The sequence below is a fragment of the Eubalaena glacialis genome, chromosome 19 (assembly GCF_028564815.1).
Source record: "Eubalaena glacialis isolate mEubGla1 chromosome 19, mEubGla1.1.hap2.+ XY, whole genome shotgun sequence".
NCBI classification, from domain to species: domain Eukaryota; kingdom Metazoa; phylum Chordata; class Mammalia; order Artiodactyla; family Balaenidae; genus Eubalaena; species Eubalaena glacialis.
Genome location: NC_083734.1, coordinates 17,940,456 through 17,966,771, shown reverse-complemented (window position 1 = coordinate 17,966,771; position 26,316 = coordinate 17,940,456). Strand labels below are relative to the sequence as shown.

The window sequence follows — 26,316 nt, the reverse complement described above, 5'->3', positions numbered from 1 at the left end:
TCCCTGAAGAGAGGCCCTGGTTTCTTCACCTGGAAAATGCAATCCATCCTTTGTTTATTCAAACACATATTAAGCACCACTGTGTGCCAGGCCTATCTGCTTTATTTTGTCTACCCCTCTCAGCCACCCTGGAGGGAGAGATTATTATCCTCATTTCTGCAGAAGAGGAAATAAAAGCTCAGGGAGATGAAGAACTCGCCCAAGGTCATATAGAGTCTATTTGAGCCCAAGAAGGCTCACTATCCAGTCAGGGAAACAGGCAGAAAAAGAACCAAAGATATGTGAAGGTGCAAAGTTCGGTGGGAATACAGAAGTTAGAAAGATTGCTCCTATTGCGGGAGAGGGGTGGCGGGGCATGTGAGCTAGATCTACATGATGAACAGAAATGTATCTGGGGAGAGGTGTGACCCAAGATTGTTGAGTAAAGGCAGCAAGTATCAGCAGTTGAGCAGGGTTCCTAACCTCGTCTGCAGCCCAGGGGTTCAAGGCTACGCTTAGGGGGACCCACAAACCTCCTGAAGTTGTATCACAATTGTGAGTAGACATGTGTTACTCTTTTTTTAAAAAAATTTATTTATTTATTTATTTATTTATATTTTTGGCTGCTTCGGGTCTTAGTTGCAAGGGATCTTTGTTGTGGCATGCTGGATCTTTCGTTGTGGCACGCTGGCTTCTCTCTAGTTGTGGTGCATGGGCTCTGTAGTTGCGGCATGCAGGCTTAGTTGCCCCGCGGCAATGTGGGATCTTAGTTCCCTCACCAGGGATCGAACCCACGTCCCCTGCATTGGAAGGTGGATTCTTTACCACTGGACCACCAGGGAAGTCCCCTTGTATTACTCTTTTCTGGAGAGACAATTTTATTTTCATCAGATTCTTAAGTTGGGGGACATTGACTCAAAAAAGCCTTGGGTAGCAGATGGGCTTGGAGAGGTCTGTAGGGCCTGGGAATAAAGGACCTCATAGGCCTTCTTTCAGGAATTCATACTTTGCTCTGAGGTCATCAGCGGCCCATGGGGAGCAACATGGGACGGGCCTCAGGAAGACAACACAGGCTACTATGAGCTCAAATTAAAGTCCTTTTATAAACGATAAAGGGATGTACTGTTTATTGCTCTATTCCCAGAGTCTGGAACAGTGCTGAACACATACTGGGGGCTCAGTAAATATTTGCTGAATGAACGAATGAATAAGAGCACAGGAGTATGTAATAACAGAGCTCATCTCTCCCGGGCAACTCCACAAATGTCCTGGACAATTTAACTGAAGGTGAAATCCAGGAATCCGAAGTTCCCCCTGCACTGTTCTAGGTTCTAAGACAATACTGCCTGAGTCCTGAGTTGTGGGTAGAGGTGGGAAGGGGGAGTGGGCGTGGCACGTGAGGGTGTGGCCGCACCTGACTGAAGGGTAGGGCTCCTCCCACCCTTCAGTGCCCCGGAGTATCTTTGGAGGAGTGGAGGATGGCCAGGATGGCCGAAATGATTTCTTTCCTCCTTCCACATTCAGCCCATCAGCTCGTGCTGTTGACTCTGTCTCCAAAACGTGTCCTTCATCCCCCCTCCTCCCCCTGCACCTCACCTGGGCCGCTGCAGCAGTCTCAAATCTAGCATCTCTGCTTCTGACCCTGCCTCTTTACCATATCCACTCTCCTTGTGGTGGCCAGAGGAATCTTTTATTTCTTTTGGCTGCGCTGCGGGCTTGCGGGATCTTAGTTCCCCAACCAGGGATTAAACCCGGGCCACAGCAGGGAAATCCCGGAATCCCAATCACTAGGCCACCAGGGAACTCCCCAGAGGAATCTTTTAAAACACTTCGCAAGGAATGTGGTTTTCTTTCCATGTACTTAGAGAGCTATGCCTCCAAAAATTTAAAATACATTCAAGTTACGTGGAGATCTTGCTAAAATCCAGGTTGTGATTCAGTTGATATGGGGTGGGGCTTGAGACTGCATTTCTAACAAGCTCCCGGGTGATGCAGTAATCTTGGACCACATTAGGACTAACAAAGATTTAGAGAAAAATCCAAACTTCCTGTCCACGTCCTAATTTATCTGGCCTCTGCCCAGCATTCCCACGTCATCTCCAACCCCTGTTTTTCTCTTGCATCATGCTGTAGCAACACCAGCTGGCCTTCATTCTGTTCCTGGAGTGTGCCAACTTGCTCCTGCCTCAGGGCCTTTGCACGTGGTGTTCCCATTGCCTAGAATGCCCCTTTCCAAGAGCTCCAGATGGCTGGCTCCTTTTCTTTATTTATATCTTAGTTCAATGATCAGTTAGACAGTACTTCTTTGACCACTTCATCTAATGAAGCACCTCATCCCCTGGGAATTTGCTATCACTATTTGCTTTTTTCCCCCTTCATAGCACTTATCATTCTGTGAATTTATTTTGGCAATATATTTGTATTGTTAGTTACCTGTTAACTTGTTAGTTACCTGTCTTCATTCTCACATTTGTTTCACGTGAATAAAAACTTGGTTTTTCATGTTTGTGGGTCTATTCATGAATGTGCTTGTATGGCTGCTGGGGTGTTGAGATGCAGGTAGGGGAGTCCAAGCTGGGGAAACTTAGAGTGATGCTAACAGAGGTGCCTGAAGCAGAGGGGAGGGAGGAAGGAAGAGGCGAACTTTCTGTACTGAGGGTGTCACAGAAAAAGTCTCAAGAGCTGAAGCCAAACCTAAGAATCATCACCTGATAGATGAATTCATCTCACTAGAGGAGACTCACTCTGGAAGGTGGGGAAGGAATTTATTATGAATTTATTTATTGAATAAATAAAAATAAATATGTGGAACCCTTACTTTGTGACCATCATTTGCATAACTATCTCTGTTCATCCTCACAACATATAATCTCCATCTTGCAAATGAGGACCAGGGCTATGAGTTAGGAGACTTGCCCAAGGTCATACAGTGATTCAGAGACCACGCTGAGAACCCCAGTCTCTAAAACAGCTCTGAAACGTCACACTCCCTGTCCCCTTGCAGGCTTTATGCTGTGCACAGCACCTGTTACCCCCTAACCCACGGTGCATTCTCTTTATTTATTTTCTGTCTTCTCACACCAGAATATAAATTCCCGGAGGGTAAGGATCTTTGTTTTGTTCACTACTGTTTCCCAGAGCCCAAAACAGGGCCTGCCACATAAGTAGACACTTAATGAATACTTATGGAATGTTAAAAGGATGAACGAAGGGATTATTTTAAAATCCTTGCTTTCCGCATCTCTAAGAGGCAGTTCTGTGAACGGGTGGCCGACAGGACACCCAAACCCAGTTGAGAAGGCTGGAGTGCGTCTGAGATGAAGTGGGAAGGCAAGCTGTGGCTTACTGAATGCTCTCCACCAACCAGAAGGAAGACTGTGTCCACAGAAGAGGGACCGGCTGCATGGCCTGGCGGGAGAGTAGCCAGGGATCTGGGGCTTGTCCAGTCTCCAGCCCTGACACCATTGCCATAACGGCATGGGTAGGTGTGGATGCCACAGGCTGGCAGTGGCCCTTCGCAGGATATGGCTTCCACGTAGAGTGGCCCTGCAGAAAAATGTGTTGACCAGGCCCCATTTACAAGCTTGCTGTAACCGCATAGTAGGCATTTATCAGGAAATCTCTTGTGAATTGAGTTAGAGTGAGCCAGTCACTCAAGCCTGGCAGCTCTGGCTGCTGAACAAACAGAGGTTCTGAACCAAGCAGGCTGCAGCCTGGTTATGGATCGTCCCTTGAGATAGTTCTCCTGTTCTGTGACCTTTCTCTGTGCCAAAGATTCTCAAAGTTCAGCCCCCAGACCAGCAGCATCAGCATCACCTGAGAACCTGTTAGAATGCAAATTCCCCAGCCTCATCCTCAACCTACTGAGTGGGAGGGAACCTCTGTGAGTGGGGTTCATCATTCTGTGGGTTAACAAGCCCTCCAGGAGATTTTGATCCACTCTCAAGTTTGAGAGCCACTGTTACACAGTTTCTCTTTCAGGGCATAGGACCTGTCTTAAGAACTCATGAATTGGATTGCACAGCTTTATGGAGCCCCTGCTGTGTGCCATGCTCTGTATTTGGCTCTGTGAAGAGGATACCAAGATAAATTAGCCAGCCGCTTCTGCAGCCAAGGAGCTTAGGAGAGAGGTTTCTTCTGGTTGGCAGATGTTGGAAGTATGGATGTGTGGGACCTTTGATCAGAGTCTTGTCTATTCAGTTTAGGCAGATAATTGAGCTCAGGGGAAATGGTCGGAGGTGGGAGGGGAGGGTGAGGGATGGGGTGGGTATTTCGCCCATGCCCACTGCTCAGGTGTGGAGGCATGCTTAGGAGATCCGAGGTTGAACAGTAACAATTGCTAACATTTTATCTAGTGCCTACACGTGGCAGTAATCAATCTAGGTGCTGTACACACATTAACTCATTCTTCACATGAACCCTATCAGATAGGTACTGTTATCACCCCATTTTGACTGATGGGGAAACTCAGACACTCAGAGGTGAGCCAACTTTGCCTAAAGTCACAGCTAGGCAGTGGTAGAGACTGTTTGAACCCGGACCGTCGGTTTGCTCTAGAGCGCTCCCAAACACACGACAAATCAAGGTGTCACCCCAAGCGTCTGGGCTGGCATGCTGGGTTGAGGTGGCGGAGGGATGGGACCCTTATATTGGTGGGTAAATAGCATCTAGAAGAAAGCCCTACGTCTTTCCAAGCCCGAGCTTTTCCTCTGGCGTAGACAATCGGGAGTCCAGTACTTTGCGAACCACCTACAGGACAAGTACCTTAGGCCCCTTCCCACTAGATGGCGGCCCCTAAACCCACACAGAAATTCTGAAACCTCCACTGTCTCCGTCTTCCAGGGTTCCGCTGCGGTCGAGGAATTGCAGGATGCGAACCTTCCTCCCGTCCAAAGGGCCGCCGGCTTCTACCTCGCCCCATCCGGGGGGTCGCGGGAAGTCCCCAGGCGGGAGGAGGGATGGGGAGGAGGCGGGGGTGGGCGAGGAGATGAGGCTCCCCAGGCTTCGGGCGCCGGGGGAGGAGCTGGCGCGAAGCAGCCACTCCCGGGGCGCAGAGGCGGGGCGCTCCCGCACGGCCTGTGCCCACAGCGGAAGGGAAGGCCGGGACCTAGGGGCGCGGGCGCCGGCTGGGACCCCGAGGGCGCGGGCGGCGGCAGGTGCGCGGCGCTGACTACAAGTCCCAGCATGCCCAGCTGCTCTGACCCGGCCCCTGCTGCCACTTAAAGGCTCCGGGCGCCTCAGCCGTCGGGTCGCCGCGGCTTTCGCTTTGCCGCCGCGGCTGGGCGGGAGGGAGTGGCGGGCTCGGCGGCCGGCGGGCTCGCGTCCTGGCTCCGGCAGCGTCGAGGGGCGCTCCTCGGCCAGCCCTCCCGGCTCAGGGCTTCCCTTCCGAGGCGCCCGCGCCCCCGGGCTCCCCGCCTCGGCCACCCCGCGGCCCCGATGCCGAGGCATGAATAGAGCGGCGCTGCGCGCGGCGGCGATGGGGGAGAAGAAGGAGGGCGGCGGCGGGGGGGACGCGGCGGCCGCGGATGGGGGCGCCGGGGCCGCGGCCAGCCGAGCGCTGCAGCAGTGCGGGCAGCTCCAGAAGCTCATCGACATCTCCATCGGCAGCCTGCGCGGGCTGCGCACCAAGTGCGCCGTGTCCAACGACCTCACCCAGCAGGAGATCCGGACCCTGGAGGTAAGGGGCCGCGGCGCCGGAGAAACGGGGGCCCGCGCTGGGTCTGAGGAGGCAGGGGTCGGCAGCCCGGGAAGCGCCCCAGCGCCTCCCTCGCTGCACCAGGTCACTCCTTCCCCTGTTGCATCCTTGAGCCCGGTCACCTCCTTTGCGTCGGCCGGAGGACCCGGGACCAGCCCCTCACCTTGGGCGGGATTTGGGGGGAGGGGCGTAGTGGGACCTGGGAGGGAGGCTGGAGGAGCCCGCCGGCGGGATGGGCGGCGTACGGACATGCCCTGCCGCCCCCCCTCCACCCCCACCCCATTTCCAGCTCGCCCGGCTGCAGGACTCATTCTCCCACTGAGTCACGTGCTGGACTTTTCCCTGGGTGACTGAGCCCAGCAGCTGTGGACCGGGGTGACTGGGCGGGAGGAGGTCCCCCTGAAGTGTGAGCGCAGGCCCGTCGTTCTCTGCCTTCCCCTCACGCCCCAGACTTTGTCTTGTCTCTTCCTTTGCTCTCCTCCAGGTTCTTGTCTGCCGCTTATCAGTGTTTGATGAAACTGCATTTTTGCCTTTCAGACGTTGGGTGCTTCTCTTTCGCACTGCCACAGCGTTTCACTGCTCTACCCACCGACACCCCCTCGCCCCCCCCCCTTTGGACTTTGGTTTAGGAACAATTGTGCTGAGGACCAAAGGCTTTGATGGGAAGATGACACTATTTAAGGGGTTTTCTGGTGGAGACAGCCTCCAGCGTAAAGAAGAAATAAGATATGCGGGCCCTACTGTCTCAAATTATAGCTGGGAAGTGCAGTATTAAAAGGATTTGAAAGAATCAGCCAAAAGGGTTGTTGGGTTCTCAGAAGGGGGAGTCTCCCCCTCCCCCATACATAATAGAGGGAAACTAGTGCATTCCCAACTTGCTTTTGTCCAGAGACTGGGAAGACTGTGAAATTACAGGCACCACTTAGTAGCTGCTCTGCCTCTTTCCACCTTGCACTGTCACATCTGGCCTGCTGCAGATCTGGAGATGTTTTGTTTTATTAGAACCTTAACTCCTCATCCTAAACCCTCCACACCCTCTTATTGCTGATCGCCTCTGCTAGCCATCATAGGGCCAGCGGATGATTTGTGGCAGTTATTACAAGACCCAGTCCTCTGTGCACACCACACGCCTGAATCCCTGTTTGATCCAAAATGCTCGGGAGTGACTTATGTTTTATTAATTTATTTACTTTTGGCTGTGTTGGGTCCTCGTTGCTGCACGCGGGCTTTCTCTAGTTGTGGCGAGCGGGGGCTACTCTTCGGGCTGTGCATTGCAGTAGCTTCTCTTGTCGGGGAGCACGGGCTCTAGGCGCACGGGCTTCAGTAGTTGTGACTCATGGGCTCTAGAGCGCAGGCTCAGTAGTTCTGACACACGGGCTTAGTTACTCTGCGGGATGTGGGATGTGGGATGTGGGATCTTCCTGGACCAGGTCTCGAGCCCATGTCCCCTGCATTGGCAGGTGGATTCTTAGCCACTGCACCATCAGGGAAGTCCCCTTGGGAGTGACTTCTGTCCTTCAGTTTTATTTTCTTAAAAGCTACAAAACCAGGGACATGGGAAGCATCTAATCAGTGCTGGCTATTATTATTTTTGTTACAGTCGCTATAGCAGTTTCGACCAGGGTTTTACTTCAAAAACAAACCAACCAGCAACCCCCACCCCCACCCCAGTCCCTCCTGCATGCATGCTGCTGTTTTCCAAGTGGCTAGAGAAACTGGTTTCTTGAACATAGCCGGTGTGTTTGCCCAGCAAAGTTCAGTTTTTAAACTGACACAATAGGGGGCCTGTGTGGCTTCGTTCTGGGAGGAGGGTTCGTTGTCCGGCAGCATGTGTCTTGTTGGACTGCTATGTTGTTGGGATGAGAGAACGTTCTCTGTTGGCCTCTCTTGGATTGTCCCCATGTCGCTCTGAAGTGCTCTTGGTTTGCAGATTGGACCCAGGAGAAAAAGTGTGGCTCTTTCTCTGGAAATGGCGCCTTGCCTACTCCGTACCCTGCCTTCCAAAGTCTCTCATTTTTACCAAGGTGTGGCATCAGGACACTCCAGAGCATCCCCTTATTTAGGTCTCTGACCTGGTTTATTTGGTGGCCTCCCTTCTGAGTGTTTATTGGATGATCGGCTCTGGCAGCCAGAAACCCATCCAAAGGTCCAAAGGGGATTTGCAGTGGGAACAGGAACAAGTACCCAGCTCCCTGTCGTCTCCACTATGCTGTAGGTTCAGGTCCACCCTACTCCCTGAAAAGGCAGGACCTGGGCTGTTTGGGGGAATGGGACTTTATACCCCAGGATCTAGTTCCCTAGGCCTCAGCCTCCTTACTTGAACAGGGGGGTTGGAGTGGGTCTCTGCGGGCTCTCGTGGCTCTAAATACTGTGGTTTAGTGAAGGGGCCTCAGTTGGGTTGAATCAAATGTTTGTTATACACACCTCTGTGTAAGAATATCCATGATTAAGAATTGTTCTAAAATCCAGATTTACCAGACTGATAAAATAGGGGGAAAGTTTATTACTCAAAGAATCCTGACCTTTGGGGCAGTGTGGCAGGCGGAAAGCCCATGGCTTGGAAATCTGGTCCTGGTTCTATCTGTCTGACCTTGGTCAAGTCCCATGACTTCTGAATCTCAGGCTTCCCCATCTGTAAAATGGGCATGAGACTACTTAAGCCTGCAACCTTGTCGTGAGTCTGTAAGTCCGCATGCTTTCTACCAAGAGATTCTGCCCGTGAACTTTCCTAGTGAGGGTCCAATGCATTCATGCCACAGGCCACATTTAGGGGAAGGCACTTTGACAACTTGCTCTTATTTCCTAGAGGTGGGTGAGACAGGCCAGGAAGCAATCCCAGCAGCCTGTGCTGAGGTCAGGCAGGGTAGTGGTGATATCCATTCTAGCTTTCTTTCCTGTTCTGCAGGCTCCTCTCACATTCCAGGCCAGGGCCCCCAGAGACAGGACTTGCAACATTGGATTCCTGGCTTTTGAAGAAGGGGCTGACCAGAGGGCTTGGCTTACGCAAGCACGCCAGACTTACAGAATCTGAGGAACCCCAGCCCACCCTGGCCCTCATTGAGTAAGCATTCAATGAGGTGCCTCGGGAAGTCCCTGACCTCCGGCCCCACTGCTGGTGCCTGATCGTAGGTCGGATGATGTCTGGGGGGTCAGCGTGTCCGGCTGCCCTTCCTTCCTCCACGCAGTGGTCCAGCTTGGATCCAAAAGAGTGGAAGGAGCCAGGGTTTAATGTCTGCCTCCTACCTGCCAGTCAGTGTGCTGGACCATTCTCAGTCTCCGAAGGTTTCCTGGAAATCCGCCAACCTTCATCACACGTGTATTTTTTTCTCTCGACATGAGAAGCGGAGGGGGATAAAATCTGAACCCAGAGTCTGAATATGTAAACAGAAGTTGGGAGGCCACTCCATCCCAGCAGAACCTGCTGCCCTATCTCCATCAGGCCCTGAGAACTCCACCGAGGCAAGGTGGAATGTTCTCGTTCCCCAGATGTGCTCACACAGGGATACCCGGCTGGCCTCACAGCTGGGCCTGGAGCCCCATGCCAGTTCATTCCCTCATTTGTGCATCCTCTTTGGGCTGAGTCTGTGCCAGGCAGTGGGGAGATAGTGGTGCCTCACGAAGATGCACGTTTTGTGGGCACTGTGACTTTGCCTTATCCTGCCAGCCTCCTGGTACTTTCCAGAGACAGGCCTTGCCACACCGAGTCTTCCCATCTGGTGCTCTTATGGAGAAAAGTCCCTCCTAAGCAAGCTGACCTAGAGAAAGGGGTCCCCAAAGGGCCTTGACCTTCGCTCAGCTCTGCTGTGGCAGAGGTCAGAACCCTGTGGTGTGGAGGGCCTGAGCTCTGCCTGTGGTCCCCGCCCCTGCCCCTCGGAGCACCTGGATGGTGGAAGTGCTGGGAAAGGAGAGGGGTGCCGTGGGTCCTCACAGAGCAAGTACTTGGGGCGTGCATGGACGTGCATTCACTCAACAAACCTGCAGTTATTACTGATTTGCCTGATGAGCTGCCCACTGCCATCCCCCTGGCAAGGATTCTGAGGCAGGTAGGATGCTTTCAGTCTAATGGGGGAGGCAGGCAGGCGAACAGTAGTGACTCCAGTACCATGGCCTGCTGAGAGCGGTTTGGAATTGGGAATATGACCGGACGGTTGTCCAGTCCAACTCCTGCTTTTCTGGGAAATATTCCCAGAGTCTTGGTGGCGACTTGTCCTACGTCACACGCCCCTGGCAGAAATGAGAGTGAAGCCTGGGTTCCCTCTCCCCACCCAGCCCCTGCCTCAGAGTGGGGCTTTTCTCTGCTTTTGCTCTACCCAGTAGTTTTAACCTCCTGCTGAAGGCTTTCACTCCACCTGTCCCCGGAGGGAGCCAGAGCTGGGGCACTGTTTCCCTTGGTGTCTGCTTTCGCCTTGGCAATTTTTTTCCTGGTGAAACTTGCCACCGGCGATCCTCGGAGGCAGTCTGAAGAGGGACCTGTAGTTCCCAAGACTGGGGAGGCCTGCGGGGCGCTGGAGGGAGGCCTTATCAGATCTGCAACCCAGGTTAGCCTGAGTGCCAGGAGGCCTCTGGTTTGCTGCCTGGGGACAATGATGGGAATGCCTCCTTCCCTGCCAGGTTAGCTCAAAATCCAGGAAAGCCGCATTCCCCACCGCAAGTGTTCTGGACCTGCCTGGCCGCTGTGGTCCCGAGAGGGACTGCAAAGGCCCTGGTCCTTGGTGGCCGTGTCTGCAGTGGTTGTGCTGGTGGTGGGAAGTAACAATGCCTGTGGCCAAGTCTCTCTCAGCTATGCTTTTTAAAAAGGACATCCTTTCAGAATAGGCTGATTGGAATCTTTTTCTACATTCAGTTCAAAGGGAAAGCTGCGTAGAGGTGCATTCGGGGTCATGGGAAGGCCCTTCGAGCGCAGTGAGGGCAGACGTGGAACGAGAAACCCTCTCGGTCACCTGTTCTGTGCTGGGCTTTTGGCATATGTTCCCCATTTAAGGCTCACATGGACCCTGTGAGGTTTTCTCCCCATTCTGCAGATAAGGACGTTGCGGCTCAGAGGGACTGAGAGACTGAGTTAGTAGGTGGTGGAACCTGGGTTGACTGGTCTTCGGTACTCATGTTCTGAACTTCGCAACAGCTTCTAGAAACCATAGTGGAGGGGACGGTTTCTGGTCAGGGTTGTGACGGCTGAGCCCAAGGAAGTGGCCGGTAACAAAAAGGGCTGGCCCAGGGCCACTTGGTGGCTCAGTTCCAGGTGACCGGGCCTTCTGGTGGCCACGCCAGGCGGTGCAGCCTCTGAGCTCGGGCTGGGGGCCGCTTCCCTAAAGTGCAGGGCAGCACGTCCTCAAAGATGCGTCCCTGTCAGCGAACTGTGATGCAATCGCTCTGGGTTGGTCTCATTCTGAGAAATGAGAAGCTGCCTAGAGATCATCTTACTCATAATTGTTTTAATGGATACCTGCCTTATCCTCTATGCGTAATTCCTCTGGTAAGCACTACATTCTTTAACTTTCCAGTTGTATTAAAATATTTTAAAATACACATAATGATATGTGCTCACTATTAAAAAGAAAATTCAGTTGAATAAAAGAATAAAAACCACCCATAATGCCACCTCCCAGAGTTAATTCTTGTTAACATTTGGCTATATAAATTCTTCTAGTGTTTTTATCCTCTGCATTTGCATACAAATGTAGACGGATGGGGACTTCCCTGGTGGTCTAGTGGATAAGACTGCATGCTCCCAATGCAGGGGAACCAGGTTCCATCCCTGGTCAGGGAACTAGATCCCACATGCATGCTGCAGCTAAGACCCAGCACAGCCAAATTAAAAAAAAAAAAAAAAAAAGTACACGAATGTATTCGTGGAGCTCACCGTGCTCATTGCCTTGTAAATGTCTTCTGTCTGCACCAGTACCCACAGATAGGCACCATCACTGGTCGTGGCTGCATCGTGTGGTCATATCATAAATTCATTGAACCTGTCCCCACTTGTCAGCCATTCAGCCTGTTTCCATGTCTTGCTGTTATAAACCTTGCTGCAGTGAGTGCATGAGTGCATTCCTAGAAGTGGAATTTGCTGGGTCAAAGTGTATTAACACATTTAACAGCAGCCCTATTCTTTGAAATCTTTAGGGCCTGATATGTTTCCCCCACCCCGCTCCCCAGCAGGAGTGCCAGGATTTACAAAATGGCAGCCTTCATGCGTTTACCCCTTTGCCATTGGATCTGTGTCCACCTTGAGGGCGAGGAGTGTGAACAGGAGACAGGACTTGGGCCCTGTGGCTGAGGTTCTGGGTTCTGGGTCAAGGATTATGGATTCTAGTTTTGTGGTTACCCGTAACAAGGGGGGGCCCTGGACTGACCATTTAGAAAAGGGATCTTTCCTTGCTCCCGTGCAGCAAAGCGGGGGCTGGATGTCAGGGCTCTGTGTCCAGGGACTGGTCACCTCTGGGCAGTGCACAGCCATATGGTGAAGTTTTCATCACTTGAGGGTCATGAAAGGCATCTCAGTGAACTGTAAGCTCGGTTTCATCACCAGCCACAAATATTGATCAGAGCGCTATTTGGGGTGCCTTGGCTTTGGGGTTGATTTAATTGAGTCATGGGTTCCTAAGGTAAGTGGGCTACTAAGGTCTTGGAATTCTCATCTGGTCCAGCCCTCTCATCTGCAGGTGAGGAAACAGCGCCCAAAGGGGAAGTGACTTGCCAGGAACACATATTAGGTTATTAACCTGAACAAAACAAAGAGTGGAGGAGAGACAGGTGCTTATAAAGGAGCACTGAGTGGGGAGTCAGACCTGAGAGCTCACGCCCTGGAGTGAGACATTATACCACCTTGACCAACGGCAAAACAGCAGCCTGCTATCCCACCCTCCTATGTTGGGGGCGGGGGAGGGGGTCCTCAGCCTCAAGGCATTTCCTGCAGGAGGAAGCAAATGGATTTGTTTTCCCAGCCCCATCTCAGTGTCTTAGGGACCCTGGGGACTGGAGAGATTCTTGGGGAGCAGTCTGGGGTGTCCAGTGGGTGGGGCCTTTTTTGAAAGCCAGCCTGCCCAGTGGGCTGGCACAGCCCAGGTGGCCTGTCCGAGTCTTTGAACCTGACCTGACCGTACTTTCAAGGGCTTCTCATCCTTCCAGTGAAAGATCCTCTGGGACTTGGGTGGGTGAACATTTTCTCCTATAAGGGTTGGGTTTATGTCCTAAATTTGTGCAGATTTTACATTCAATACCATGATACATTATACAGTGTTTACCATTTTGCTTCCAGAAGATACAGCCTTTTAATCCAGTGCCTTTGTGTCCATATGACATTCTCCCCTGTTCCAGACCCCAGGTGGGGATGCAGAACCATACCCTGGGGACAGATGTTGGGATCAAAAATGCTTTGTCATTTATTCCCAGTTAACGATTGTTTCTCATCTGCATTGAAGAAGTTTTAATTCAAACTGCCGCCATACAAAACCTATACAAAACCTATATATTTATATATATCTGTATTTCTCTGTCATCCTGGCCTTGGTGGGCAACTGTGTGTTTTAACTGGGCGTATTGCCTTTGAAAATAATGGAGCTGAGGTCATCCTGTTTGCTTGCCATTTTTCTCCCCCCTTTCATTTTTCCACCTTTAGAATAATTGCAAGAATGAATTAAGAGTTGTGCTTAAAATTTAAAACAGGGCCAAGGGAGAAAACATAATGCATTATGTGGAATAGACCAGCCATGGTTAGGAAAAATAACTTTTCATACAGCATAAACTGTAGACATGAATCTGCAATATATTGATCATGAGGGTTTTGCTTTCTGCAAAGCTGATGAGATAAGCTGCTTATAGAGTGGTGGAGCTTTTCTTTGACAAGGCACCTGGAGGTATTGAGTCCCAATTGAGCCAATTCATTTGGGTTGGGTTTTGTTATGGATTAGCAGAACCAGCTTCATTCATGGTACACAGAGTTTTGCTGGCCAGAAAAAGAAAGTTACAGGTCGTATTTAAAAAGTGACCTGAGTGTTCTCATGCATGGGGCACGATCCCCCCCTCCCAGTCTGGGACCCTTGAAAGGGCTTAATGCAGCCTTTCTTTTACTGTATTCTGTGAGATGCTCTTGTGAAAGAAAGCTTCAAGTAGCCGCATCAGCTATTTCCCTCCTGGTGATTCCTGAAGATGAAGATTAGTGTTTTAAAGGCTCTGAGAAGTCCTGTAGCAAGGATTCCCAAACTTACTTGTCCAGGGTATCTTCTCTCCTCTGAACATAGTTGGGAAAACATGAACGGGGAAGAGACAAGAAATGGTAGGTGTAGTTTCAACTACTGTTGTTTTTATGATACTGAGGTTCCATTTGAGGTTCCAGTTAAAATCGGGTAGGTTGAGGAGAGGCTAGTGACCCCATACGCTTATCTAGCTGTGCAAAGTTGCCTTTTGTCAAGGGAGGTACTTTCCAAAGGGAAACAGATTGTGTTCTGGGTACCACACTACCCACTTAGAGACAGATTTCACTTAATCCTCCCAACAAGATGAGGAAGACGTACCCAGAGAGGTTTATATGTCTGGGGTCCTCGCGTCCTACCTCTTCCTGGCCCCACTGGCCAGTTAGCCCGGTGCCAAGGGCACACTCACTCAGGGTCTGCCAGGAACCTCCTGACCCCATGGTGGGCAGCAAACAATCCAGGAGAAATGCAAATGTCTGTGGGTGTGTTTGAGCCTGGGGCTGCGGAGGGCAGGGGAAGGGCTGGGCTGCAGACGAGGAATGCTTTTTGAAACAAAAAAGGAAATACTGGTTCAGAATGGAAAGGAAAGGAAGCAGCTTCCTGTTTCTGGTGCTGGCTTTTGAAAGGAGGAGCTCTCTCTAGCTCCTTGGCCAGTGGAGGCCTGGGCTGGCTGGGACCACTCCGGGTGCACTAGACAGACACACGGCTCCCACACTGCTGCCCGAGGGCTCAGAAATAGGGGCTGGGTCCACCCCTTTTCATTTTCCCCAGGTAACTGATCAAATGGATGTGTGGTTTTCAAAATGAATATCTATACATGTTATTAAGTAGATGTGTCGCAATACCTGACATTTCCCGAGAGCTTACTCCATGCCTGGCCCCCTTCTTAGGAGTTTTATGTGACATTTACTCCTTGCAACGACCTTGTGAGGAAGGTTCTACTGTTAATTCCCATTTTACAGGTGAAGAAACTGAGGGTGCAGAGAGGTTGACTTGCCCAGAGTCATACAGCCAAGGAGAGACTAAGCTGTGACTTGAGCCCAGACCATTTTAATTACCCGCTGGCACAGCCTGACTTGCATTTACAAACTCCTCATCCACCTAGAAAATCTGTTTGCACAGAATAATTTTTTTTAAAGACCCGTGGCTTTTGTCTGGCTCCAGAGGGCAAGCCCCAAAGCCTGGGTCAGACCCTTGGTGATTCTTAGGTGAAATGCCTGCGTCTTGAGTTTTCATCTTTAAAAAAAACTTTATTATGGAAACGTTCAAACATGTACATTGTTGAGCCACAACTACTAAGCCTGTGCTCTAGAACCCACGAGCCACAACTACTGAAGCCCGTGTACCTAGAGCCCGTGCTCTGCAACAAGAGAAGCCACCGCAGTGGGAAGCCCGCGCACTGCAACGAAGAGTAGCCCCCGCTCGCCACAACTAGAGAGAAAGCCCGTGCACAGCAACGAAGACCCAACGCAGACAAAAATAAATAAAAATAAATTAAAAAAATTAAAAACTAAAAAAAAAAATTTCCCCTGAAGCTTACTGTGGCTTCTGGCAGCCCACACATTACAGGAAGGTCATCTGGTTCTGTAAGCTGACGCTCCCGCTGCACCGAAAGCTGTTTTCACGTGGCAGAGTCAGGGAATGTCCACGGCCTTGCTTATTCCCACAGCCCCGCCTGAGACCGACCCTACAGAGTCACACTGCGACAGTCCTGACTTCCAGGCCACTCTTCTCCATATTCTAGTATCTCCTCTTCTACTTTTCTTTCTTTCTTTTTTTAATATAAATTTATTTATAATTGTTTATTTTTGGCTGCGTTGGGTCTTCGTTGCTGCGAGCGGGCTTTCTCTAGTTGTGGCGAGTGGGAGCTACTCTTTGCTGCAGAGCACGGGCTCTAGGTGCGTGGGCTTCAGTAGTTGTGGCATGCAGGCTCAGTAGTTGTGGCTCACGGGCTCTAGAGTGCAGGCTCAGTAGTTGTGGCGCACTGGCTTAGTTGCTCCGCGGCATGTGGGATCTTCCCAGACCAGGGCTCGAACCCGCGTCCCCTGCATTGGCAGGCGGATTCTTAACCACTGCACCACCAGGGAAGCGCCTCCTCTTCTACTTTTCCTCGTTGCTTTATCCACACGTCATGAGATGAGTGTATTTCAGCTAACATTTACCGAGCGCCACTGTGTGTGCGCCCTGGGAGGAGAGTCGGCGAGCACAGGCAGACCCTGTCTCCAAGGAGCTCCTGGCAAACCCTCATCTCTGTGATTCTGGCCTAAAAATGAGGTCGAGTACCCACGAAGGGGCTTCCTTGCCCTTCACGGTTCTTCTCACGGTTCTGCTCAGCCCTCCTGAAGCCTGGTCTTGCCCGCCACTCTTAACATTTCTTTCTTCTGTGGTCTCTTGCCCCCAGCAGGCACGGTTTTCTTTGTTGCTTTCTGTTTGTTTCATTTTGTTTTGTTTGGGCTGTATTCTCCCAAGTGTTTCTCAGCATGTTGCTTTTGGCCAGCTGCTTCAGATCTTTGAGTTCGGCCTCTCAAACACAGTCATGATGTCATTATGGGAAAGGATGGTCTTGGGCACTTAGTAGGACATTGAGGGCTGCATCAGGACTTCAGGGTGTACCTGGGTTCTGGGGGGAGAAGGTCACAGTCACCTCCTGACTCTATTCCTTGCTAGCTCTGTGACCTGGGGCAAGTTCCTTAGCTCTCTGAACCTCAGTTTTCTTGTTCGTTAAAAGGGGATAAGAATAGGTTTATTTTAGACTCTTGCAGGAGTTACTGAGATACAGAAAGTGTGCTGGATGGTACTTAGAAGGGATTCAGTACTTTTTTTAACCTCCTCTCACTTAGTATTATTCTAGAACACTTGTCCATGTTTCTCTGCTATCTTCCTTTTGGCCCTTTTAATCACTGCATGATATCTCATCCAGTGGGTATGCTGTAATTTGCCAAAACATTTCCCCTGTTATTGGACATTTCGGTTGTTTCCAGATTTCTGCTGTTATAAACAATGTGACTGGAATCATCTTTGTACAGGCACCTCTTTATTTTTGTTCCTATTCTGAATTCATTTCCTTGGGATAATTCCCAGGAATGGAATTACCGGGTCAAAGAGCATGGATATTTTTTTTTTTTTTTTTAATGGGATTTATTTATTTATTTATTTATGGCTGTGTTGGGTCTTCGTTTCTGTGTGAGGGCTTTCTCTAGTTGCGGCAAGTGGGGGCCACTCTTCATCGCGGTGCGCGGGCCTCTCACTGTCGCGGCCTCTCCCGTTGCGGAGCACAGGCTCCAGACGCGCAGGCTCAGTAGTTGTGGCTCACGGGCCTAGTTGCTCCGCGGCATGTGGGATCTTCCCAGACCAGGGCTCGAACCCGTGTCCCCTGCATTGGCAGGCAGATTCTCAACCACTGCGCCACCAGGGAAGCCCGAGCATGGATATTTTTTGTGATGGGAGTTGCAAAACTATCCTCCATTTTCTGTTTTTTGAATGATAGCTCTCTTAAAATTTGTACTCCTGGTTGACTAGCTCATTTTTTTCTTTGTAATCCTTTTTGGTCTCTGTGCCTTTCCTCTCCTACCTGGCCTTTTTTGGGGGGCCTTGTTAAATCATTTCCCATCTTCCTTTTTTTAAAAAAAATCTTTATTGAGTTATAATTGCCAAATAAAATTGTAAGACATTTAAAGTGTGCAAATCATTCCCCATCTTGAATTTGCTATTTATTTCTATCTTCTGCCCATTCATTTATTGACTGTTTATTGAGCATGTACTGTGTGCCTGGTTTTAAGTACTGGGAAAAGAGCAGTGAAGAAGACAGAGCGGTTCCTTTAATGGAAAGAGAAAGATAAAAAACCAGCCAATAGAGAAAAGTGGCCTGAGCAAAAGAACACTGCAAGTGGGTTAGCGATGGGGTGGGGAGAAGGCTGCTGCTTTAGATTGGGTCGTCAGGAAAGCTTCCTTCCGAGAGAAGGTTTGAGCTGAGTCTTAAAGGATGAGAGGGCAGTAGTAGCCTTGTGAAAACCCGGATGAAGAGTATTCCAGGCAGAGGGACCAGCATGTACAAGAGCCCTGAGGCAGAAATGAACTTGTTGTGTTCGAGAACCAGAAAGGAGGCCAGTATGCCTGGAACACAGTGGGAAGTGGTGGTCCGTGAGGGCTGTGGTCTGCCATGGCCTCAGGGAGGTTGCCTGGGGCTTTGTCCCTCAAGTTGGGCCTCAAGAATTAATGCACTAATTCAACAAATAGTTGTTGCACCCCCCAGTTATGTGCCAGGAACTATTGTGGGATATGAGAGTGAATGAGAAAGTCAGCTCAGCGGGGGCGTTTGTAGATGAGTGAACTCATGGAAGGCGCCGGTGAGGTGTGAATGGAGGCCCACCGTGCCGCCCGGCGGGCTCATCTCTGCATCCTGAGATGTGCGGGGACTCGGGAAATATTTCTTGATTTGAACCAAGCTGTGCTCTGCGCTGCCAGCCTTCCCCGTGGCAACTGAAACTCAGTTGTCTGCTGTTAGGTCTGGCAGTCTCAGCCTGCCAGGGAAGGGGCCCCAAGAACTGAGGTTGCCAGCTCAGAAGTGGGGCTGCCGATAGCAGGTATGAGTATCTAGGCACCCCTTATGGGAAACTGAGCCTGCGAAATAGATGTGGGAAAGCCCCTGTTTGCCATGCTGCTCTGCCCTGCCCCAATCTTCCCTGAAGGGGGGGACTGATTTGTGTCTCTGGTTGGAAATGTAGACTTGGGGACTTTGTGCTTGTCATCATTTTCTTCTCTTAGGGTGGGGCAAAGAGAGGGGGTTCCCAAACTTTGGGACAGCCTATACACCTCGTGAGCTGTGACCTTGTGGCAGTTCCAGGAAATGGACCTGGTGGAAGACGTTGGCTGCCATTTTGTTTGGAGGTGACTCGTGAGGAGAGGTGCTCTGATGCCATTGAATTGGGGCCAACTTGAACCAGGCTCAGCCTGCTCCTTGGGCTCCTTGCATGCGAACTTGTGGTCAGATGGGGAGGGAAGGCTGGATCCTAGGAATATAATAACTCGGGCTCCCCACGCCCTCCTCTCCCAGTCACGGCGAATCTGAGATAGACTCGCCCAATTTTTATAGGAGATTTCTCAGTTGGCTGCTCGGTAACGGCAACCTCATTAGCCCACTCTGGCTGGGGAAGTAAGGCCCAAGGTCACAGTAATCTGTGGAGCTGGGGTTCAGATCTAGAATCGTCTGATTTGACACTTGCGTTCATTTCATTGCATCCCCTCAGAAACCTGCTTGACCTTGGGTCTTGTCTGGAGCAGAGAGAGGTCAGCTTTGGTAACGCTCAGCATTTTGGAAGAAATAATGCTATGTGGAAAAGGGTCTGAAAATCTCTCCATGTGCATGCCATTTGGACGGGATTACCTCAAAGTTGTAAAGAGGACGAGATGACCACAGCGTCAGAGTCCAGATTAGCAGGTGACCATTTGCAGAGGTGGACGCTCCTGGTTGAGGAGGAGGATGGAGAGAAAAGCATCCTGGGTGGGGAGGAGGGGGTGGCAGGTTCAGAGCGAAGGCTCTTCCCCGATTCCATCTCAGAGAACTTGGCTTCTGTTTTGAAGCACTCTGGTTAGAAAGGATAACGTAGTTGTTAGCACTGGGCAGCACTGGGGCCTGAGGGACAGGACATGCAGGCACGGTTGTCTTTTAAATGTTGGCGAATCTTAGGAGAAAGAAAGTGACGAGTCCCTGGGGAGATTCCCCCTGGTGGCCGTGACTCATCCTGGCCGAGGGGACTGAACAGAGCAAGGAAGAATCCATCAGTGAATGGAAACTTGTCTTTTTGGGGGACTGGAAACCTTTTCTGTTGTGGTTGGCCTGGTGGTTTATGAGGAGAGGTGAGCATTTGAGACAGAGCGCTGGGCCACTCTTGCAGCTGCATCTTTGACAATTTTGAGAGTTTTAGGAAGTAGTTCTAAAAAAAAAAAAAGAAAAGAAAAGAAACCAAAAGCTAAAGACATCGTTACTCGCAATACCTGTGTGCAGACTGCCATGTGGGCTGTGAGTTGCCATGTGATTAATGAAAACTGGCTCATTGGCACCAGCTCATTTGTACCCTCCCCCACCTTTTGTGGCCCCTGAGCTGGAGGGGGCTTCTGACTATTCTCAGAAAAAGGCTTAGGTGGCCTTAAATGACCAGACCTTGTCTCGGGCATCTAACAGCTAAAACTAAACTTCCTCTCTGGCCCTGTTTGGTTTAAGCAGTTTCCTGGCCTGGCAGGATTTGTTTTCTTAGCATCCGTCTCGTCAAAGTCCCAATCCCACTTGTCACAGCAAACTGGCCCCTGTCACCCTGTGGCTGCCAGATGAGGCAGTCAGACACGCTGTTCCCCTGGGGAAATGGAGCCGAAGCGGCCTACTGGGGTCCACTGTCTGGGCTCGCCGCTCCTGTCTTCTCTTCCCCATTTTGATCACAGGATGGGCGCTTGGCCTTATTCTAGAAAGCTCTGCCGGTTCATGGGCTGCTTCTATTTGGAGGAAAGGCCAGGTGGCTGAGCAGCACCCGGTAGTAGTAGGTGAGGGGACAGGTTCTGGTGCTTGATTCAAACTCTGCTCCCTTCCTGGCTAAGCTTGTGTGTCTTTGGGCAAATTGCTTGACCTGTCTGAGCAACAGTTTTCTCATCTGTAAAATGGAGATTATAATAGAATTGCTCATGGTAAGTGAGATGAGCCATGTAAGGCACAATGCCTGGCACAGAGTAAAAATCTTTTTATATATTATATTACTGTTTTTGTTTTTTCAACACGTATTTAATTAGCATCCACTCTGAGTTGGACACCCAGTGTGGGGTGGCTACTCTTCTAAACGGGGAAGTAACTGAACAAAATTGACAAAAATGTCAGCTCTGTGGAACTTGGGTTTTGGTGTTAGGAGGAGACATTCAGACAATAAGTCAATGAGTGAAATATATTGTTTGTTAAATGGTGAATGTGCTATGGAAAAAAATGAAAGCAGGAAGAGGACCAAGGCGAGGAGTGGTTTGATTTTAAATGAGGGGTCAGGATGGCTTTGCAGAAAAGGTAATGTTTGAGTAAAGATCTCAGCAGGGTGAGAGGGACTCCCTGGGGATGTATTTGGGGAAGAGTTTTGGGAACTGAGGTCCAAAAAGTGCAGAGGTGGAGGGAGTTGCCTGCGGTGCTGGGGCTGGGTGAGGCCGAGAGGTGCCCTGGGTGAGACACCTAAGCGGTGCAGCCCTCAGGTGACCTTGAGCCAGGCATCTAGGAGCAACGGGGAAAGGGTGATGAGAACAGAAGGTTGTGAAAGGTACCAGGGCTACATGTGGGCTCCTCAATGGGCCCAGCCTCCATCCAGTAGAATCCAAAGGGATTTTGAAACTCAACCCTCATTTCTTATTAAAAAATGGCGTTCGGGGGTTGCTACTCACTCACCTGCTACCAAAAGCCCTGTCGCTGACTTACTGAAGGTGCACTGCTTCTGACCACATGGGCGGGTGGCAGGGCCCTGGCTGGGGCCCCCTGTGGCCCTGCCACCCATTAAGGACATCATCACTCAGGCGAGCTGCTTTCATTCATTTCACAGCATTTGCTGGGCAGCTATGGTGGTGGATCACGCCTGTACCTCCTGGTATTACCTTGCTCACTTGTAACTCCAGGACGACAGCTACTCCTGGAGTCAGTCCATCCTTCAAGTGAGCTTTCTTAAGGCAATCATTCAGTAGAAGAGAACAGCAACATTTATGAGGGTATTTGCATTGTCTGTAATACAGAAAAAAAAAAAAAAGAAAACAAGGTGTATTTGCAGTATCTGTAATACAGAAAAAAATGAAAATAAGGTAGATGTCCAGAGGCGAGGGGATGGTTAAACATACCGTGGTATGCAGCACACGATGGGTTGTTGTACACACAGCCATTAATTATGAAGACTGGGTAGAAACATGACCATATTTATATTACGTTAAGTGAAAACATAAAGAGTGCAGAACTACAAATGCAGCCTTTGTAGTTATGTAAATATGTGAAACTATGTCTGCAGATGGAAAAAACTAGAAAAGAGTTGTGTGTGTGTGGAACTGTTTTTGGAAAAATTCCATTATTATCGTTATTATTTTCTTTCTTTTTTAAAATATTTATTTATTTATTTTATTTTATTTTATTTTTGGCCGTGTTGGGTCTTCGTTGCTGTGCGCGGGGTTTCTCTAGTTGCAGCGAGCGGGGGCTACTCTTCGTTGCGGTGCGCGAGCTTCTCATTGCGGTGGCTTCTCTTGTTGCGGAGCACGGGCTCTAGGCGCGGGGGCTCAGTAGCTGTGGCTCGCGGGCTCTAGAGTGCAGGCTCAGCAGTTGTGGCTCACGGGCTTAGTTGCTCCACGGCATGTGGGATCTTCCCGGACCAGGGCTCGAACCCATGTCCCCTGCATTGGCAGGCAGGTTCTCAACCACGAGTGCCTGCCACACTGGAGGCACTGAGCTGGTGCTCAGATACTGGTGGACTTGACCAGAGACCCCTGTCCCCGAGGTCACAGTCTGATGGCTTGTCCCCCTCCCTTCTCAGTGGTCAGGATCAAAAGCTAGCCACGTGCTGTGATGCAAAACTCACACCTTCTGGAATAAAAATGAGACTCGGTCCTGTAGCTTCTCCCCCAGGGCCTTTGTGCAGCTAGTGTTGGAGTTGGCTGAGAAATAGAGAAGTTTCCAGAGCCTCCATGCCTCCTGAGGGAAGTGCTATTTCTAGCAAGCAGTCCTTGTGTGAGCAGAGCCTGCCTGGTACCCGGAGGGCTCCCCGCATCTTGGCTGCCTGACTTGATCCCAAGTCACGATCCAGCCTTCGAGGGAGCACCCAGTACTGGCTGCGAGGCCCTCTGGGTGAGGGACCATCCCAGAAAGGAGAACCCCTGCTGTGGGCTTATCTTCTGGGTGCCACACACTCACAGCGCAAACACGGCCTGTGATGCTGCCCAGGAAGCCGGTGGTTGGCTCAGAGAGACCTGTGTGGCGATGTTGACAACCACTGACGACCTCACTGCCCGCACGCTGAGAAAAGTCCTCTGGGTGTCTGGAGGATCATGGTGGTGGTGAGGGGGACATTTGTGACCGGAGCAAACATTTACTGAGCGCTGTCTGTTCTGGGCTCTCAGACAGCACCGAGAATGCCGTATCCACCAGTCCTTGCAGGGCCCCCAGGGTTGGTGTAGGTCTCACCTCCGCTGCATGGGGGGGAACTGAGGCCCAGAGAGGTGAGTAGAGGTGGGTGAGCCTCCTGAGGTCACACCCATGGGTTCAGAGGTCTAGCTGGTTACAGAGCCCAGGCCTTGGCGTTTTCTGTGTCACCGCACACTCATCCGGGGAGAAGTGCCAAATCTGACTACGCAGTGAAAAATGCCACCAGTGCAGTGGTTAAAGAATCCGCCTGCCAGTGCAGAGGACACGGGTTCAGTCCCTGGTCCGGGAAGATCCCACATACCGCGGATCAGCTAAGCCTGTGCGCCACAACTACTGAAGCCCGCGTGCCTAGAGCCCGTGCTCTGCAACAAGAGAAGCCACCGCAATGAGAAGCCCGCGCACCGCAACGAAGAGTAGCCCCTGCTCGCCGCAACCAGAGAAAGCGCACGCGCAGCAACGAAGACCCAACACAGCCAAAGATAAATAAATAAATAAATTTATATATAAAAAGAAATGCCACCAGGACACCCCTCTGCCTCCCCCTCCCCCTCCCCGCCCATCCCTCCCGGAATGCCCTCGCCTCTCTGCTAGGCAGCCCCTCCGCTTGCCACACCAAATGCTCTGGAACAGCCTCCGGTTCTGCAAGAAGGGTGACTAGCGCGCTTTTGCTTTAAAGGAAGGATTTCCTGTCTCTTTAAGGACAAAGACTGCGTGACCTCTTTTTCCAGAAGCTTCGGGGCCTCATACAGTGCTTGGCACAGAGTAAGTGCTGAGGAATTAATGAGGGTGTATTGTGATCGGCGCTAAGTTAACCTCACAACATTCCTAGAGAAATAATGTGAATCAATGGAAAAGGCCGTCTAGTGCAGGAGATGGGAATATGGCCTCTGGGGTCAGACAGCCTGGGTTTGAATCATGCCTGTGCCATGGACTATTTCTAACTGTGGGCAAGTTATTTTGCTTTTCTGGGTGTCAGTGTCCCCACCCGTTCCGTGGGGACAATCAGAAGACCCTGTGAGGGCTGCTGCGAGGATTAAATGAATCGTCACGTAAAGTGCATGGAGCGGAGCTTTGCCCACAGTAAGCGCTTGATAAAAGCGAGCCATCAGTTGTTGCCTGCTTTTATGTTATTGTCATGCATGAGAGTAAGGAGAGCCCCCCAGCTGGGGGTTTGGGTTCTTACCCTTCTCTGTGGCTTCAGGGTCCAGACCGAAGGCCACCAACCTCCCCGCCCTTCTCCGCCCCGTCATGGGGTTCTGCTGGTAGCGTGGATGGGGGTTATCTCTCCAGGGAGATTAGGTGCATGGGGGGGCGGGAGAGTCTTGGGAGAGCCAGACCCGAGTCCCAGCTGTGTTGTCACTCTGTGACCCTGGACGGGTCCCCTCGCCTTCAGGGAGCCATTTCCTAACGTGGGAGATGAGAACGTTATGGGGTCATTCCCAGGGTGACGAGAGTGAGGTCAATGCCGTAAGACGCGGGGTACCGCAGGCGCTCAGCAGACGTCCCTCCCCCATCCTGGAGGGCAAGGGCCCCTCTCACACTGGCCTGAGTTCCCCAGAGCCTGGATCCATGGGGACAGGATGAGTGGATGGCTGGTTTCTCTCTCCCCGATCCACCCACCTCTCTGTGCTCTGTCTCCGCCCCTACTGAGGCAGGTGTGGTGAGGTCGGAACGGGTCTCTCTGAGTGCCGGTGACAGAGATGGCTGCTCTGAGCCGCGCTGGTCCTCACCCGGCTTTCCCTGTTCAGACCCCCTCCTTTCCCTCACAAACGCCCTGTCCTCAGGCTTCCCTGCAAAGGGGGTCGCCCCAGGCCTCTGCTGGGGCTTCTCCTGCTGGGTTCCGCTCGGAAGGAAGAAGGGCTTCAGGGAGACGTGAGCTGCAAGCCCAGGAGAGAATGGCAACCCTGGTTTCCGAGGCCTCTGCAAGCACAGGTGCGGTGAGAGCCCCGCGCAGTCGGGGTGTGAGGGTCACTGTCTGACGGAGGGGCAGCCACACGGCGCAGCCAGCCGCCTGATGTGTGGGGTAACTGCCGGCGTTTGGGGTGAGCTGTGCCGCTGGGAGCATCAGGGTCAGGTGACATTCTCTATAGGACACTGACCGTGCAGGCAGGCTTGGAGGGTGTCGTGGAGAGGCATCCAGAGACTGGGAGCCTCTTTGCCTTCCTTGGTGTGCGTGTGTGTGTGTGTGTGTGTGTGCATGCACACGTGTGCACCTGTGTGTGGGTAGGTCTCAACATAAATAAGACCTTGGTTGGAAGTTCAGGGAAAGATTTAATTATAAAAGATTCCTTTAAAAGATGTTTAAGTCAGCTCTTGTCAGCCCTCTGCTGAGAACCCTCCAGAGACTGTCCCATTCAACTTGGTGTAAAAGCCAAAGTCAAGGTCCTGGTTTCTATCCTTCTTCCCATCGCTCTCTCTGCCCCAGCCCCATTGGCCTCCTTTGTGTTCCTTGAACACGCCAGGCACACCCAGCGTTGCCCTGCAGCCTTTGTCCCTCTTGGAATGCTCTTCCTCAGTTGCCCATAGGGCACGCTTCCCCCCACCCCCCCCCCCCCCCCAGTGAGCGAGGTCTTCTCTGACCACCCTCCCATCTGTCTGTCCCCTGCCCAATTTCATTTTCCCCATCCACACACACTGTGTGGTTTTACCTGTTGATTGCCGTCTCCCCTGTCTAGAACGAAAGTTCCAGAAGAGTAGGGATTTTTATCTGCTTTATTCACTGATGTATCCTAATACCTAAATAAAGTAGACTGGAATCATAGTATTCAAATGAATGAAAGCAAGAACAAAGTAAGTTATAAAGAAAACTGCCAAAGCCTAGTGCAGTTTGGCCGTCAGAGCCCAGTAGGATCCCTTGAGAAATTTTCCAGTTTTGGAAAATTGGAGTTGTTGTACCACCAGTCAAGGACTCGAATCATCTCTTAGTGTGTGTGTGTGTGTGTGTGTGTGTGTGTGTGTGTGTGTGTTCTTCTTTTGTGTCTACCAGGTTAATGCTGGGTGTGCCCCAGGCTTCTGTGATTACATTTGTATTAATCCTCTGATGTCGATTTACAAAACAAAACAAGCTTTGAAACAGTTTTCATCACCTCTTTAGCTGTTGTTGCGGACATTATATCTCTTGGCTTTTTTGTTTTGTTTTATTTTGGTCAAATATACCAGAGATATTGGACTGAATCCTTGACCAAAGTCCTGTAGACTAGACACTCAGTTTTGTTTAAAATCCAAGTAGGTTTTTTTCTTAAACTAGATATTTTCTTTTGAGGTCTTTAATGGAATTCTCACACATTTTGTGTTCAATGTGCTGCTGTGAGTTACTT

At 51.0% G+C, this 26,316-nt stretch overlaps 1 protein-coding gene across 1 annotated transcript in view; it reads left to right on the top strand.

Moving 5' to 3' along the window:
- Window positions 1–5,286: 5,286 nt before the first annotated feature.
- Window positions 5,287–26,316, top strand: part of KSR1 (kinase suppressor of ras 1) — a 148,097-nt gene continuing 127,067 nt past the window's right edge. The window contains exon 1 of the mRNA XM_061176849.1: window positions 5,287–5,656. Within this exon, the coding sequence (XP_061032832.1) occupies window positions 5,426–5,656 (231 nt within the window). The 5' untranslated portion in view covers window positions 5,287–5,425. The remainder of the gene's footprint in view (window positions 5,657–26,316) is intronic.